This window comes from Dermacentor variabilis, chromosome 4 (assembly GCF_050947875.1).
Source record: "Dermacentor variabilis isolate Ectoservices chromosome 4, ASM5094787v1, whole genome shotgun sequence".
Lineage (NCBI taxonomy): Eukaryota > Metazoa > Arthropoda > Arachnida > Ixodida > Ixodidae > Dermacentor > Dermacentor variabilis.
The window spans coordinates 12,847,139-12,862,038 of NC_134571.1; the positions used below are offsets into that span (position 1 = coordinate 12,847,139).

Sequence of the window (14,900 nt, forward strand, 5' to 3'; positions counted from 1 at the left end):
GACTTTGTCCTCATACTCCCTCCACTACTGCATGTCACTATCCATATTTTGAAGGTGGACATAAATATGCAGCCTACAACACACAGCCGACATGGTCCAGACCTTTGACAGTTCACCATATTGTTGACCCGCAGTGCCTTAATGCAGATGCAGTCCTTCAAAACAGTCATTCCTTTTTTTGGCTTCCTGTGGAGCAACTTCTGAGAAGTTTCCCTGCCTAAGCAAATATGAATCACTGCTTTGCCATAGTACACATTGCAGTTTATTCATAACATGTCTAACTAGTGGGGAGAATCCTTTGGGGCTCTGCTTAAACTACAGCTTGCAATGGAGACCAGAATTATTGAGGATCATCATCAGTTACAAGAAAAAAAAAATGTGGCTATAAGACAAACACATTATCAATTACACAAGATATAGAACTTGGTGAATCTCTGTGTTGCAACTAAGCTCTAATCTCATCAGGCTTTTCAACAGCATCGTAAAAATTGTAAAGAATCGTCCCTGTTATAAAACCCCAGATTTACACACATCCTACTACTTTGAATGTGTTCAATGTTGTGCATTCTCATGATTGTGTGTTTCATAGACTGTAAGCTGCAAGCAGGTAAATGCACTCCTATCATCTATTGTTGTAGCAGCAGATAATGAACAGGGTCCTGCACATGCTTAATGTGAACCTTCATCCACTTACTTTTTTCTTAAATGTGCAAACTCTGCATGCCAACCTACAAACATTTTGCCAAGAGGCTTACTTCAGACACACCTGTTACAAGGTGTGGCAATTTCCAGTCTTGTGACCTGATAATTTATTACTTTCCCTTAGTTCATGTAAGTGCATACTGTGACACATTTCCCTGTTTAATAAAATTTCGCTACTGATGCACCAGCATATGTTTTGCATTCATTCTGCATGGCCTATAAGATTCTTGAAGCAGGTGTGACTGCAGTCCAAAGGTAAGGGTGAGAACACCAGGAATGCATGAAAGGAAAGAAGACACTGAATGTAGAGGCAATATCAAACAGCTGCGGATGCAAGAGTACTGCACCTTCTGTTCATTAATATTCATCATTCATCAAGTAAAAATTTTTAATTTGTACTACTGAACATGATGAAGCCTGGTGAGACGTGCCACCATTGTAGTCAACTAATGGGTTTTGTTTTTCTTTCTTTCTTTCTTCCAGATGAACAGTGATGCAATAAATTTGCTTCGTTCAATGACCTAGATTTTCACACAGGGCTATGTGTGGCCAGCAGCTGACCTCTGCAGTAACTGTGCAAAGCGGTTAGTGATTGAGAGTGATGTGTCGATAAAACGCTCAACACAGTTTGACAGGCAGGTCTCTGTCCGCCCGTCCAGCTTGGTGCCTGGCTTGTCCATGCACTTGTCCCAGCAAATCTCATTGAGCCGATGGACCTGAGAACAAACACACCATTGTCAGTAACATAAAAACAACTGGAAATGATAATCTTCCGTTCTTCTAAACCACATTTTCATACCCTCAGAAGTCTGGTGAACTCATCACTTAAGCATGGCGTAGCCTGGTAGTGCCGTAGCCCCCTCCTCTGGCTGCACCCTTGCAAAGTTGATAACTACAGTAGACGTCGCCTAAGTAGGATTCGAAGAGACAGGAAAATGTGCTCCATTTCTCCAAAGTTCCATTTAAGTGAAGGACACAAACATCACCCAGAATCGTCTTGTTTGAAGAGCATCCCAGTGTTTCGATATTATGGTGGTGAAAAGAGATGCTCTACTGTGCTCCGCTTTTAATATTGTAGCTTCTTTTGCATGAGGTTGTGTTCACACATGAAATAGTTGCCAATAATTCTGCACAGTTCTCGCGTTCGAAATACATAGTGCTGCAGAAAGGGGGTTAACCGAGGGGCCCGATATTTATTAGTCATATCATAAGAAGCCAACAAACACTGACACCAAGGACAACATAGGAGAAATTACTTGTGCTTAATAAATGAAATAATGAAACGATAAATTAATGGAAATTAAAGTGGATGAGAAAACAACTTGCCGCAGGTGGGAACCGAACCCACAACCTTCGCATTTCGCGTGCGATGCTCTACCAATTGAGCTACCGTGGCTACGGGATAAAGGACGTTCCACGTCTGCCACCAAGGTCTGCGAGTGGTGGCGCTGGCTAACACTCCCAGGGTTCTACTAGGACACATAAATACCCAAGAAAGTGGATGGGGAAACAGCGCCGCGGTAGCTCAATTGGTAGAGCATCGCACGCGAAATGCAAAGGTTGTGGGTTCGGTTCCCACCTGCGGCAAGTTGTTTTCTCATCCACTTTAATTTCCATTAATTTATCGTTTCATTATTTAATTTATTAGGCACAAGTCATTTCTCCTATGTTGTCCTTGGTGTCAGTGTTTGTTGGCTTCTTATGATATGACTAATAAATATCGGGCCCCTCGGTTAACCCCCTTTCTTCTCGTTTATTACATAACGAGGGTCTCGAATCCGGCTACATTGATGCCTTCAGGTAGCATATGTGGGTTTATTGACCAGTTGCCTTCACCCAAAAAAGATCACGTTATCGTGACGCCTGCGGGATAAAGGACGTTCCACGTCCGCCGCCAAGGTCTGTGAGTGGTGGCGCTGGCTAACACTCCCAGGGTTCTACTAGGACACATAAATACCCAAAAGAGTGGATGGGGAAACAGCGCCGCGGTAGCTCAATCGGTAGAGCATCGCACGCGAAATGCGAAGGTTGTGGGTTCGGTTCCCACCTGCGGCAAGTTGTTTTCTCATCCAGTTTAATTTCCATGAATTTATCGTTTCATTATTTCATTTATTAAGCACAAGTAATTTCCCCTATGTTTTCCTTGGTGCCAGTGTTTGTTGGCTTCTTATGATAGCGCTGCAGAGTTTCACCTGCATCTCTTGCCGTCTGGTCCAAAACAGTAATGTGCACAGAAACAGCAGTACCTATGTCTTCATCAACAGATTTATAGTCTTCGTCAGGAACTTAACCAGTAATATCCTCAACTGTCTCATCAGAGCAGGTAACAAGGGAATCATCTGAGGTCTCTTATTCCTGGCAATGTGAATGAAGCAGTAGTGGCAGCCTGACCGCAAGCTCCTACCTACTTTGCAGTGCTCTTCCTGCTCAGGGATCATTATACTTGCCTAACGAAGACTTCATGCAACTTGGACATCTTTAATTTGCATTAAATTTCCCGCAACTGCCTGATGGAATATTTATTATTTATCTTTATTTATACCATCACTCTTTGGCATGTTTGTCATACTTTTCTGGTCCCATGTGCTGATGAGGTAGGTCATAGTTTCAGTTAAAGTTCCGTTTAACTGGAGTTCACAGTTTTCTAACATTGCGTCTATGGGCGGCCAACCAAAGCTGATGACACTGTTCTGTTTATCCAGCATTTTCTTTAATAGAGTTCTAATTATCTGGAGTCCAAGAAGTTTATGAAAACCCGAGTTTTGTAATTGGTCTAGCTGGATAACTTATGCAATGACAACCTGATAACCATTGTGTGTTTCACAACTGCCCTTTTAACCAGTTTGGAATGCCTGGAATAAAAGAGCTCAAGATTGTTTACTTAAAGGGACCACTAAAGTTAAACAATAAATGAGTTTAGACTAATGAAGCATTGTTTGAGAACTCTGCAGGCAGTCATATCAAAATAATAGTTTGATTATTAGATGAGAAAATGAAGGTCAAAGTATTAGTATTTACAAGCCACACTGAAACCCCAATGCCGGTACGTCAGTGTGACGTCAGGAATTCCAAAGTTTGTTTTCGCATTTGGGCCGCGTTGGCTGGGTAAAGGTTCCTGAAACTTGCCATGTTTAATATCTGGTACCTTTAGAACACAATGTAGTCAATCTGTACCGCTACATACTTAATTATGCCCTAGAAGATGCCATCAAAATCCATGACGTCACAGCGACCAGGTGCGGGAACTTCAAAGTGGCATCGCCACCCATCTTTCGTTCTTGCGCTTCTTCAGGCTTACCAAGCGTCTTATCGTGGTAAGAGTGGTGTTTTTGCCATTGTAGAAAGGTAACTTACTGATGCAGAAGAAATAATTTTTCTCTTTAGTGCCCCTTTAAGGTCCACACAAACAGCGCACATGAGGAGTTCAAAAGCAAGGCTCAATCAGCATTATTTAAAACTAATATATTTTTTTATAGCTCATATGCTATTTGACTTTTTTTTTTAATGCACATTATATGGCAAGCCCATTGAAAAACTCTGTGTGGAGCTAAAAAAAACCCTTCCTAATACAGGGCAAGAACGTGCAGTTTAAAAGGCAACTCCGGCAATCTTTTTACGTCCACTAGTCTTAATAAAATTTTGAATATACATTCTCCTTTGCACTCTGATTATCTGGGCCAAACAATGTGGTCGCAAGTCATTTAGTATTCCTTAAAATGAATTTTAATGATTGGTTGGGTTCCTAACTCATGACTTTTTACTGGCCACCCTGTGTTTGCGACATCGGAGACTACACCGCCACTGTCGCTGAAATCAGCGCTGTCTAGTTCGGAAAATCTGTAAAAGCTCCCTGTGTCGTCAAGAGACATAATTACGAGCAACAAAAACAGCGCTAAAGGACGGGACGAGCGAAGGGACACAGACAACTCATTCGTCCCGTCGTTTAGCGCTGTTTTTGTTGCTCGTAATCATGAACCAACCAGCCCAAATGCGTACTCTTTTGCAGACATAATCAGCTTTGCTTCTTCGGCGTTAGCACCACTTTTAATGTGTGTTTAACACGCACTGTGCGTGTTTACATTATGGTAGTGTAGGATCTGACGTTATTGACTCATTGTGACGTCGCACGAAGAAGTTACCCGTTTCAATTTCGGTATCTTGTTCATTGGTTATTTATTTATTTAAATACTTTACAGGCCTCAAAGTGAGGCATTCAGTAATGGGGGCAGTACATAGAAAATACATAGAATACAAGACATCTATAAACCATATCTGTTTACAAACTACAACCGCAAGTGCAACCGAGATGAAAAAAGAATTATTTAGTTCACGATTCACTAGGGAAAAGAAGAAAACATAATATAATAACAAGGAATAAATCGAACAGGTTGTTTTCAGTGAAGTCGTGTAATTAACAAGATAAGAGTGTTAAACAGTAATAATGAAAAAAGTGACAGAAAAGTTACGGACGCGACATTCCAACAGAACAGTAAACATAGCGACATAATGGTAATAATGCAACAATAAGCTGTAAAAGATAGTGCAAGCACAAGAAAGCATTGTGCGACAAACGCAAAACTTCACATTTTTTTAGTCATGCATTCAGTCAAGGCATCGTGGAATGGATCGTACGTGGACTGGCATGCAATGCTGTCCAGAAGCGAATTCCACATTCTGATAGCACAAGGAAGAGCAGAGTAATAGAATGCTTTTGTAGAACCGTAAGGGCGGGCATAGCTGAAATGATTATGAAGCCTATGTGACGTGGAGTAGGGTCGTTTCAAGCATGCGGGTGTTCGAGTGGAATGAAGGAATTTGTGGAACAGTGATAAAAGGGCAATGTATCGGCGAGTGTTCAAGGATTGTAATGAAAGCTTAACGTTTATTTGTGTTACACTAGACTGGTAGCTGTAATCGTTTATGATGAAGCAGCTTGCTCTGTTCTGGATCTGTTCTAGCGTTTCAATGAGGTATTTCTGATGAGGGGACCAAATGGGAGATGCATACTCGAGCGTGGGACGAACGAGAGTTAGGTAAGCTAGCTTGCAAACATTTGAAGGAACATTTCCTAAGTTGCGTCGCAAGTAACCCAACAATGGGGAGGCATTAGCTTAAATGGGTGTGATATGCTCTGTCCAAGAAAGATTCAATGTGAATAGAACTCCTAGATACTTATATTGTATAGCTGTTGTAACAGCGTAATTGTTAATATGGTAGGGATACGGTGAGGTTGCCGACTTCCGGGTAAACAACATTACTTTGCATTTTGTGGTACTTAAAGTCATTAGCCATTTATTGCACCAGCTAATGATTTGTTGAAGGTCTTGCTGAAGAACGAGATGATCATCTGAATTTTTAATTGGGCAATAAATTATGCAGTCGTCAGCGAATATTCTGATCATCATCATCATCATCAGCCTGGTTACGCCCACTGCAGGGCAAAGGCCTCTCCCATACTTCTCCAACAACCCCGGTCATGTACTAATTGTGGCCATGCCGTCCCTGCAAACTCCTTAATCTCATCCGCCCACCTGACTTTCTGCCGCCCCCTGCTACGCTTCCCTTCCCTTGGGATCCAGTCCGTAACCCTTAATGACCATCGGTTATCTTCCCTCCTCATTACATGTCCTGCCCATGCCCATTTCTTTTTCTTGATTTCAACTAAGATGTCATTAACTTGCGTTTGTTCCCTCACCCAATCTGCTCTTTTCTTATCCCTTAACGTTACATCTATCATTCTTCTTTCCATAGCTCGTTGTGTCGTCCTCAATTTGAGTAGAACCCTTTTCGTAAGCCTCCAGGTTTCTGCCCCGTAGGTGAGTACTGGTAAGACACAGCTATCATATACTTTTCTCTTGAGGGATAATGGCAACCTGCTGTTCATGATTTGGGAATGCCTGCCAAACGCACTCCAGCCCATTCTTATTCTTCTGATTATTTCCGTCTCATGATCCGGATCCGCCGTCACTACCTGCCCTAAGTAGATGCATTCCCTTACGACTTCCAGTGCCTCGCTGCCTATTGTAAATTGCTGTTCTCTCCCGAGACTGTTAAGCATTACTTTAGTTTTCTGCATATTAATTTTTAGACCCACTCTTCTGCTTTGCCTCTCCAGGTCAGTGAGCATGCATTGCAATTGGTCCCCTGAGTTACTAAGCAAGGCAATATCATCAGCGAATCGCAAGTTACTAAGGTATTCTCCATTAACTTTTATCCCCAATTCTTCGCAATCCAGGTCTCTGAATACCTCCTGTAAACACGCTGTGAATAGCATTGGAGATATCGTATGTCCCTGCCTGACGCCTTTCTTTATTGGGATTTTGTTGCTTGCTTTATGGAGGACTACGGTGGCTGCGGAGCCGCTATACATATCTTCCAGTATTTTTACATATGGCTCATCTACACCCTGATTCCGTAATGCCTCCATGACTGCTGAGGTTTCGACTGAATCAAACGCTTTCTCGTAATCAATGAAAGCTATATACAACGGTTGCTTATATTCTGCACATTTCTCCATCACTTGATTGATAGTGTGAATATGGTCTATTGTTGAGTAGCCTTTACGGAATCCTGCCTGGTCCTTTGGTTGACAGAAGTCTAAGGTGTTCCTGATTCTATTTGCAATTACCTTAGTAAATACTTTGTAGGCAACGGACAGTAAGCTGATCGGTCTATAATTTTTCAAGTCTTTGGCGTCCCCTTTCTTATGGATTAGGATTATGTTAGCGTTCTTCCAAGATTCCGGTACGCTCGAGGTCATGAGGCATTGCGTATACAGGGTGGCCAGTTTCTCTAGAACAATCTGTCCACCATCCTTCAACAAATCTGCTGTTACCTGATCCTCCCCAGCTGCCTTCCCCCTTTGCATATCTCCTAAGGCTTTCTTTACTTCTTCCGGCGTTACCTTCGGGATTTCGAATTCCTCTAGACTATTTTCTCTTCCATTATCGTCGTGGATGCCACTGGTACTGTATAAATCTCTATAGAACTCCTCAGCCACTTGAACTATCTCATCCATATTAGTAATGATATTGCCGGCTTTGTCTCTTAACGCATACATCTGATTCTTGCCAATTCCTAGTTTCTTCTTCACTGTTTTTAGGCTTCCTCCGTTCCTGAGAGCATGTTCAATTCTATCCATATTATACTTCCTTATGTCGGCTGTCTTACGCTTGTTGATTAACTTCGAAAGTTCTGCAAGTTCTATTCTAGCTGTAGGGTTAGATGCTTTCATACATTGGCGTTTCTTGATCAGATCTTTCGTCTCCTGCGATAGTTTGCTGGTATCCTGCCTAACGGAGTTACCACCGACTTCTGTTGCAGACTCCTTAATGATGCCCACAAGATTGTCGTTTATTGCTTCAACACTAAGGTCCTCTTCCTGAGTTAAAGCTGAATACCTGTTCTGTAGCTTGATCTAGAATTCCTCTATTTTCCCTCTTACAGCTAACTCATTGATCGGCTTCTTATGTACCAGTTTCTTCCGTTCCCTCTTCAGGTCTAGGCTAATTCGAGTTCTTACCATCCTGTGGTCACTGCAGCGCACCTTGCCGAGCACGTCCACATCTTGTATGATGCCAGGGTTAGCGCAGAGTATGAAGTCTATTTCATTTCTAGTCTCGCCGTTCGGGCTCCTCCACGTCCACTTTCGGCTATCCCGCTTGCGGAAGAAGGTATTCATTATCCTCATATTATTCTGTTTCACAAACTCTACTAATAACTCTCCCCTGCTATTCCTAGTGCCTATGCCATATTCGCCCACTGCCTTGTCTCCAGCCTGCTTCTTGCCTACCTTGGCATTAAAGTCGCCCATTAGTATAGTGTATTTAGTTTTCACTCTCCCCACCGCCGATTCCACGTCTTCATAGAAGCTTTCGACTTCCTGGTCATCATGACTGGATGTAGGGGCGTAGACCTGTACAATCTTCATTTTGTACCTCTTATTAAGTTTCACAACAAGACCTGCCACCCTCTCGTTAATGCTATAGAATTCCTGTATGTTACCAGCTATATTCTTATTAATCAGGAATCCGACTCCTAGTTCTCTTCTATCAGCTAAGCCCCGGTAGCACAGGACGTGCCCGCTATTTAGCACTGTATATGCTTCTTTCGGCCTCCTAACTTCACTGAGCCCTATTATATCCCATTTACTGCCATCTAATTCCTTCAATAGCACTGCTAGACTCGCCTCACTAGATAACGTTCTAGCGTTAAATGTTGCCAGGTTCATATTGCAATGGCGGCCTGTCCGGAGCCAGTGATTCTTAGCACCCTCTGCTGCGTCGCAGGTCTGACCGCCGCCGTGGTCAGTTGCTTCGCAGCTGCTGGGGACTGAGGGCCGGGGTTTGATTGTTGTGTTCATAGGAGGTTGTGGCCAAGTACTGCACCAGGGTGGCTAATCCTGCTCTGGTGAGGGAGTGCGTTACCGGTTCTGGTCACCGGGATCAGGCCACACTCCAGGCCTGTTTGTGCAATTTTATCAACACGCGAATTTTTTTTTTTTTATCCGGTGGAAAATTGCCGGCACCGGGATTCGAACCACGGACCTCTTGCACGCGAGGCGGGTGTTCTACCTCTACGCCACCGCTGCACGTTTTCTGATGGTGGAGGACAAATTTTGAGGTAGGTCGTTAATAAAGATTAGAAAAACTAAGGGACCAAGGACGCTACCCTGTGGTACACCAGAAGAAACGTGTGTTACAGAGGAATAGTAGTTATTTGCAATAGTAAACTGCCGACAATTAGACAGGATATTTCAGAGCCATGACAAGGTAAGACAGTCCAATTTAAGTACGAAGAGTTTTGATATTAGGCGACACATGCGACTAAAATTATCAATGAATTTCTAAACAAATCAAACCACCTTACCGGTGACAGGACTGTCAATGCCATTTGAAAATGACAATATCCTAATATGATTTTAAAAAAACGCCGAAGTTGCCCTTCAAGCCCATCGTGTGTGGAGTTAATAGCTGCCATCCGTAGTAGTGATAAACGGCCCATCGTCCGCACTAACACCAAAAACATTCTACGAGCCCGTCCGCTTTCACCGTTCGCCATGTGCCATACATAAAAAGAAGGCATTAAAGCTAGACCAGAAATGCCAAAGCCTATACTAAATGGGGAAATGCAAGCAGTATGGGAAGCCCTAGTAAACACCCGACAACTGAGGATGGAAGGAGACTAAAGGGTATTTGAAATAAGAGGATGTGCCACTCAAGCATTAATTACGCGATCACATGCAGCCGTTCCCCCCCCCCCTCCCGCTGCTTATAACGGCATTAACGTGTTCATTATGCCACACCAGGCATTGTGCAAACAAATTAACTGGAACCTCCCTGAATTATAGCTATTAAAAATATGCATAGTATTATTTGGCATCGCTGTGGTGTGCAATGTACATGTTTGGCAATGTAAATAGAGTGAACTCTTGTTAAGACAAACTCAGTTAAGCCAAATTCTCACATATAATGAACAACACGGGAACGTTTGCTTGGTTCTCCATAGACTCAATGCAAAAGAAATCAGCTTAGGACGCACTGCCTCAGATGTACTCTTCGGTTAAACGAACATTCAGAGTGACTGCCATCGCTACCAATCATGGAAACTAGGGTGCCTCAATGCGCCGTGCCAGGGGGCGCCCGGATCGAGGCCCCGTACCGGAGGCCTGCGGTGCACATCTCTTGTGGACAGAGGCAAAAACAAAAGGAGGAAGCAAAAGAAATTGACCACCCTTCTACTACTGTGAAGGGGGGTGCAAGTGAAGCTCGGGATCTGCAGCTCTTCGTTGTTGTAACGGGCCGGCTTCATGCTCCCTCATGGTGAAGTCAGCACGACAACGACGAGCAGTTTCTCAAGCATGTTCCCGGCAGCATTCATCAAACACCGCCCGTTCTTCGGCCAAACGCACGACGCGCGGCCTACCCATCGCAGCTCCGATAGTGTTCTGACACTAAAAACACTAGTTCCTTTCACATTATCTAGACACACGACTCCTAGTGGCGGAGGGAAGCACGCCAGCAGCGCGGCGGCGCAGCAGGATTCTCTGTTCAATGGGTATATTGCTTGTCTTATATATATATATATATATATATATATATAGCAATTCGTGCATGTGTGTAGCTCCAAGAGCAGCTGGTTTTTTAGCATTACATCGCCGCCACAGGCTAGCATATGCATGCTTCGCTTGCAAAAAGTTCGTGATGTTTCACTTAGTGAATGTAAGTGATGCGCAAACTATAGCGCACACGAAGCTATCGACCCTTGGTTGGCCTAGACACCTACACTGTCCGCATCGCAAATCGTATTCAAGACAGGGCTCGCGTCGCCATGCCATACGTAGCAGCCGCCAGAGTAGAACACCCCCCATGTAAACATTCGCTTACTAACTAAATTAACAAGCATGGTGTCAACGCACAAGGCCAAACATGAACACATCACACTCTACGACCGCGGACGTTCACTGTCAAAACGCTGGCATGAGGTATTGCGGCAGCAGCAGTGAGCAACGCGACTTTTGTGCTGTCTATCACTTCAACACAAACTGAGCAGCGAGAACTCAGCGCATGCAAAACTATGAGCCATCGGCCCAACTAGACTGTGCCCCCAAAGTAGATCGCTTTCAAGATAAAGCCCACACGACCACGCACAACCGAAATACAAGCCCCCTCCCCTCCTGGTGCCATGCACGCAACAAAAGAGGGCACGCTTCTTCCCCCTTTTCCTCCCTTATGCACGCAAAATTGAGCCACCATCGTCGGCTCATCGTCGCACGCTTTCACTAACACACACAGTGTACGGCGCGCAAGGATGATGTTATCACAAGACGAAGCCAGTATGTCCGTATCGTATCGCAAACAAAACCTGTAGAAACTGCTAGAGGAGGTCAACCCGGCACGTTTCCGCCTACCTTCCTCCTTCGTGACGCTTCGCTTTGTTTCTCCTTTTTCTATGAAGTTTTCTGTTAAGTTCAGCTAAATAAATATTTTTGTCATTTTTCCGCCTCTGTAAGTCTACTTCATTTACAGTTTTGAAGCAAGATATTTGGATGCATCTGGTCATGTTGCCAATTATTCTTCTGATAAGATGAACAAATTTTCATGGTCCCTTCGAGTTCGTCTTAAAGGAAGATGCTACTGTACGTGCACCTCTCCGCTCGTACTCCTCGCGCATATAGACCTTTTCGTGGCGATCCTGTAGGCACTGCCATGTTTGACCACGTGGTGACGCATCTATTGCTTGCCTCAGCTACCATTATGTTTACAATAGACGTGCATGATGCCAGAGCATCTCAGTAAAACTCTGTTTCGGTGGATATTGTAGACGGTGACTGGGTGAACGACCTGAAGATTTTTCCACAGCTTCAAAGGACATCTAAGCACTTTTGGAGCTCATTACACCTTGCCCAAATGGCATGATCAGCATATATGGTGCTCGTACCAAAAGCGGCACTAGAAGTGTATTCCAAGTTGTCCAAATTTTTCATTTATGAATTAGTCAGGATCATTGTTTTTTCTCCTCTTTATTTATTTTGCAAACACTTTGAACAGTAGCTTGTCATGTCTCCGATTCAGAAAACTTCCTCGCTGCGGTCATTATCTGATCGTTAATATTCTGCTGAATTGTTCGCAGCTGTGCTTAGTTGCAATAGGTTTGTTCTAACCAAGTACAAGGCTTGGAACGTATTCTGTACTTTGCAATAGTTTATAACTAAGACGTATTATCACTAGTCACTCACTTACTCTGTGGACCATTATGAAACGTTCAGCTTCGAACATTTGCGTGTTGTCAGTGTAGTCACCGTCACTCATGCTTCAGCACATTGATTCAAGTGTGCATCCATTCACTTATATTCTTGACACGCTTGCAATAGAGTGGGCGTAAATTTGCATGAGTTGGGGTGGATGTGTGTAGATAACGTGCTAGAAATTTACTAGGCCAGGAAGTGGCGCTACTCCCTCTGTCACTGTGCAAAGAGTGGTACTCACTCTTGCCAACGTTCTGGAGTTGAAGTCCTTTCCTTTGAGTTTAGCGATACAACACCTGCAGATGAGTGAATTATTTTGTCCTTGAAGAAAGCCATGCATCGCAAAGTGCCGGCAACACAGGCGGTCCATGAACTTCGCCGCACAGACTCATTCCATTTCTTGATATGCCAGTCACTATTTTTGCATCTAGCTACTGCAGACGTCTTCCCTCTGCCATTCTACACTTTGCAGCATGAATGGAGCACGGTGCGTTAGCAATCACCCAGTTAGATTTCCGACAGCTGATTGCATAGTAGCAGGGCAGAAGCAGTAGTGGTTTCGCATTCGTGCACTTTCGCCGAGGCAACATGTGGCGCACTACCGAAAGTGCCATCTCATTCTTCTAGAGCAAAGTGCTCTGCAAAAAGTGTCTATATAAATAAACAATACATACTACATCAGCATGACCCCATCTCACATCATTACCATGCACAACACATTCCACACCATGCCGACTGCTATATAATGCTACAATTATCTTGAACAGTTTCCATTCAGGGAGGTTCAGCTTAATTTTTTTATTTCTGACAGTTTCATTTCAGTTTAAGTACCAACTGTGCAGCTCATTTTAACTCATGCCCAAACTGCATCTATTTTATTGTCATTAACCTGTCCCTTTTTACGCCTTTCAGAAGTGTAACCATGATGACATTGTGCCCAAAGGCACAATTCAGCTAAAGAATGCTTATGCTTAAAACAATCACCCATGTCGTCTTACCAAAGAAGAAGCTTTCTTCCATGCATAAGCTAAGTATGTAAAAAGGTAAACTTTTAACTCCTTCAGGTGCTCTGTGCATAGTGGCACATGCCAAGATAGCACAGCAAAAGCACTGATAAAAATAATAAAAATTTAAATATGTAGCATGCATCTTCCAATTGGACCTGTGCTTCAAAATGTAAAACAAATGGGCTTCAAGGTCGGTGTTTGTTCACGGTGTCAGTATGCAGTCATGTAGCAGGCTCACTTTCATTGTTCTTCTCAATGTTCTACACAAGGCATATTTTTTTTAACGTGGTTGGATATTAAGTATGCTACAGATAAAATAATTATGTTCACATATTTGATGTTCCTATTGAGATTTCTCGCATGGAGTCCACATTCAGTAAACTTTATCTGTTCCGCAGCTGCAAACGTTTCGGGAGTCTGAAGATGCAATAAATGTGGTGAAACCTAATTTTCAATGGACAGAATTAAATGGCGCCTGTGGGGGATAAAGATATGACTTCAACATAACATTGTAACAACGCATTGCGCAGAACACTTAACCGTCATTATAACTAAACTGGAAGCTGGTTACAACGAATAACGAACTCGGAATAGACTAGTCAGTTTCCTGCATCGAATCACCGGACATCACCGGACTTCTTACGAACCCTATTCGATGAAGTGTTGCACAGGCTAGTTCACTTTGCCCCGTTTGTTCACTGTTATGCTATTTCCGAACACGGTAAAAGGCACACAGGCCGCACCACGGCCACAGCTTCTGGGGGATTAACAAGGAAACAAGGCACTTTTGTGACCTTCACCTCGGATTTTCGTCGAAGATAAAACACCGCAAGCTTCGAAGGGAGTCCTCGGAGATTAAAACACACTCTAGGTGCTTTCGAAATTGCTGTGTTAAAATAAGAGGACCATGAGAAAAATGAATGAATTAATTCATTAATTAAATAACGCGCAAAAGAAAAGTTTAAGGCACAAGCCACCGCAGCCGCAAAGGTAACTGCTACTGTCTCCTACACACGAGCTAGTCTGCACCATGTTGGGACGTCGTTCACAAACACGAAGACCAGTAACAGCATGTCAGCAGCATGAGCAAAATAACCGTTGCAGAGAAGCAACATGCGAAAATATGGAGAGTTACAAATGACACAGAAACACACGTGTTCCCACCTGCGCCTGGAACTGCGCTTTCTGCTGTTCCACGGCCAAGAATTGTTGCATTTCTCTGTCCACACCAGTACTGGCTTCACCGGAGTCAAACGACATGCTTAGAGATCCTAGTAATGTTTACTATTATATAAGTATCACTAGCTTTTAGCCCCAGTCACGGAGTGGCCCCAGTGCTTAGAGCAGCAGACAGAGCGCCGGTAGCGCCGGTCGGTCACACAGCCATAGAATCATGATAGAATCATGGAGGAAGGAAAATATAGCCATCCATCGAAGAGAAGGAT

General features: G+C 43.6%; 1 protein-coding gene across 2 annotated transcripts; it reads right to left on the bottom strand.

The window, feature by feature from the left end:
* Positions 1 to 1,072: 1,072 nt before the first annotated feature.
* Tim8 (translocase of inner membrane 8) lies at positions 1,073 to 14,868 on the bottom strand. Of its 2 annotated transcripts, XM_075688122.1 has the most exons (3): positions 14,620 to 14,868; positions 1,502 to 1,594; positions 1,073 to 1,418 (listed from the first exon to the last, which is right to left on the bottom strand). In XM_075688122.1, the coding sequence occupies exons 1-3, from the start codon at positions 14,713 to 14,715 to the stop codon at positions 1,242 to 1,244; spliced, it is 366 nt and encodes a 121-aa protein (XP_075544237.1). In that variant the 5' UTR covers positions 14,716 to 14,868; the 3' UTR covers positions 1,073 to 1,241. The 2 variants fall into 2 exon arrangements, with proteins under 2 accessions (XP_075544237.1, XP_075544238.1); XM_075688123.1 differs by lacking the exon at positions 1,502 to 1,594 and having other exon boundaries at positions 14,620 to 14,855.
* Between the last annotated feature and the right edge of the window lie 32 nt (positions 14,869 to 14,900).

Bases quoted from the DNA above. Each gene is read 5' to 3' on its own strand.
- Tim8 (XM_075688122.1), bottom strand. From the start codon at position 14,715: ATGTCGTTTGACTCCGGTGAAGCCAGTACTGGTGTGGACAGAGAAATG. The intron at 1,595-14,619 runs GTGGGAACACGT...CGTCTACTGTAG, and splicing joins AAGCGCAGTTCCAGGCGCAG to TTATCAACTTTGCAAGGGTG. The intron at 1,419-1,501 runs GTATGAAAATGT...GTTTGTTCTCAG, and splicing joins AGTTCACCAGACTTCTGAGG to GTCCATCGGCTCAATGAGAT.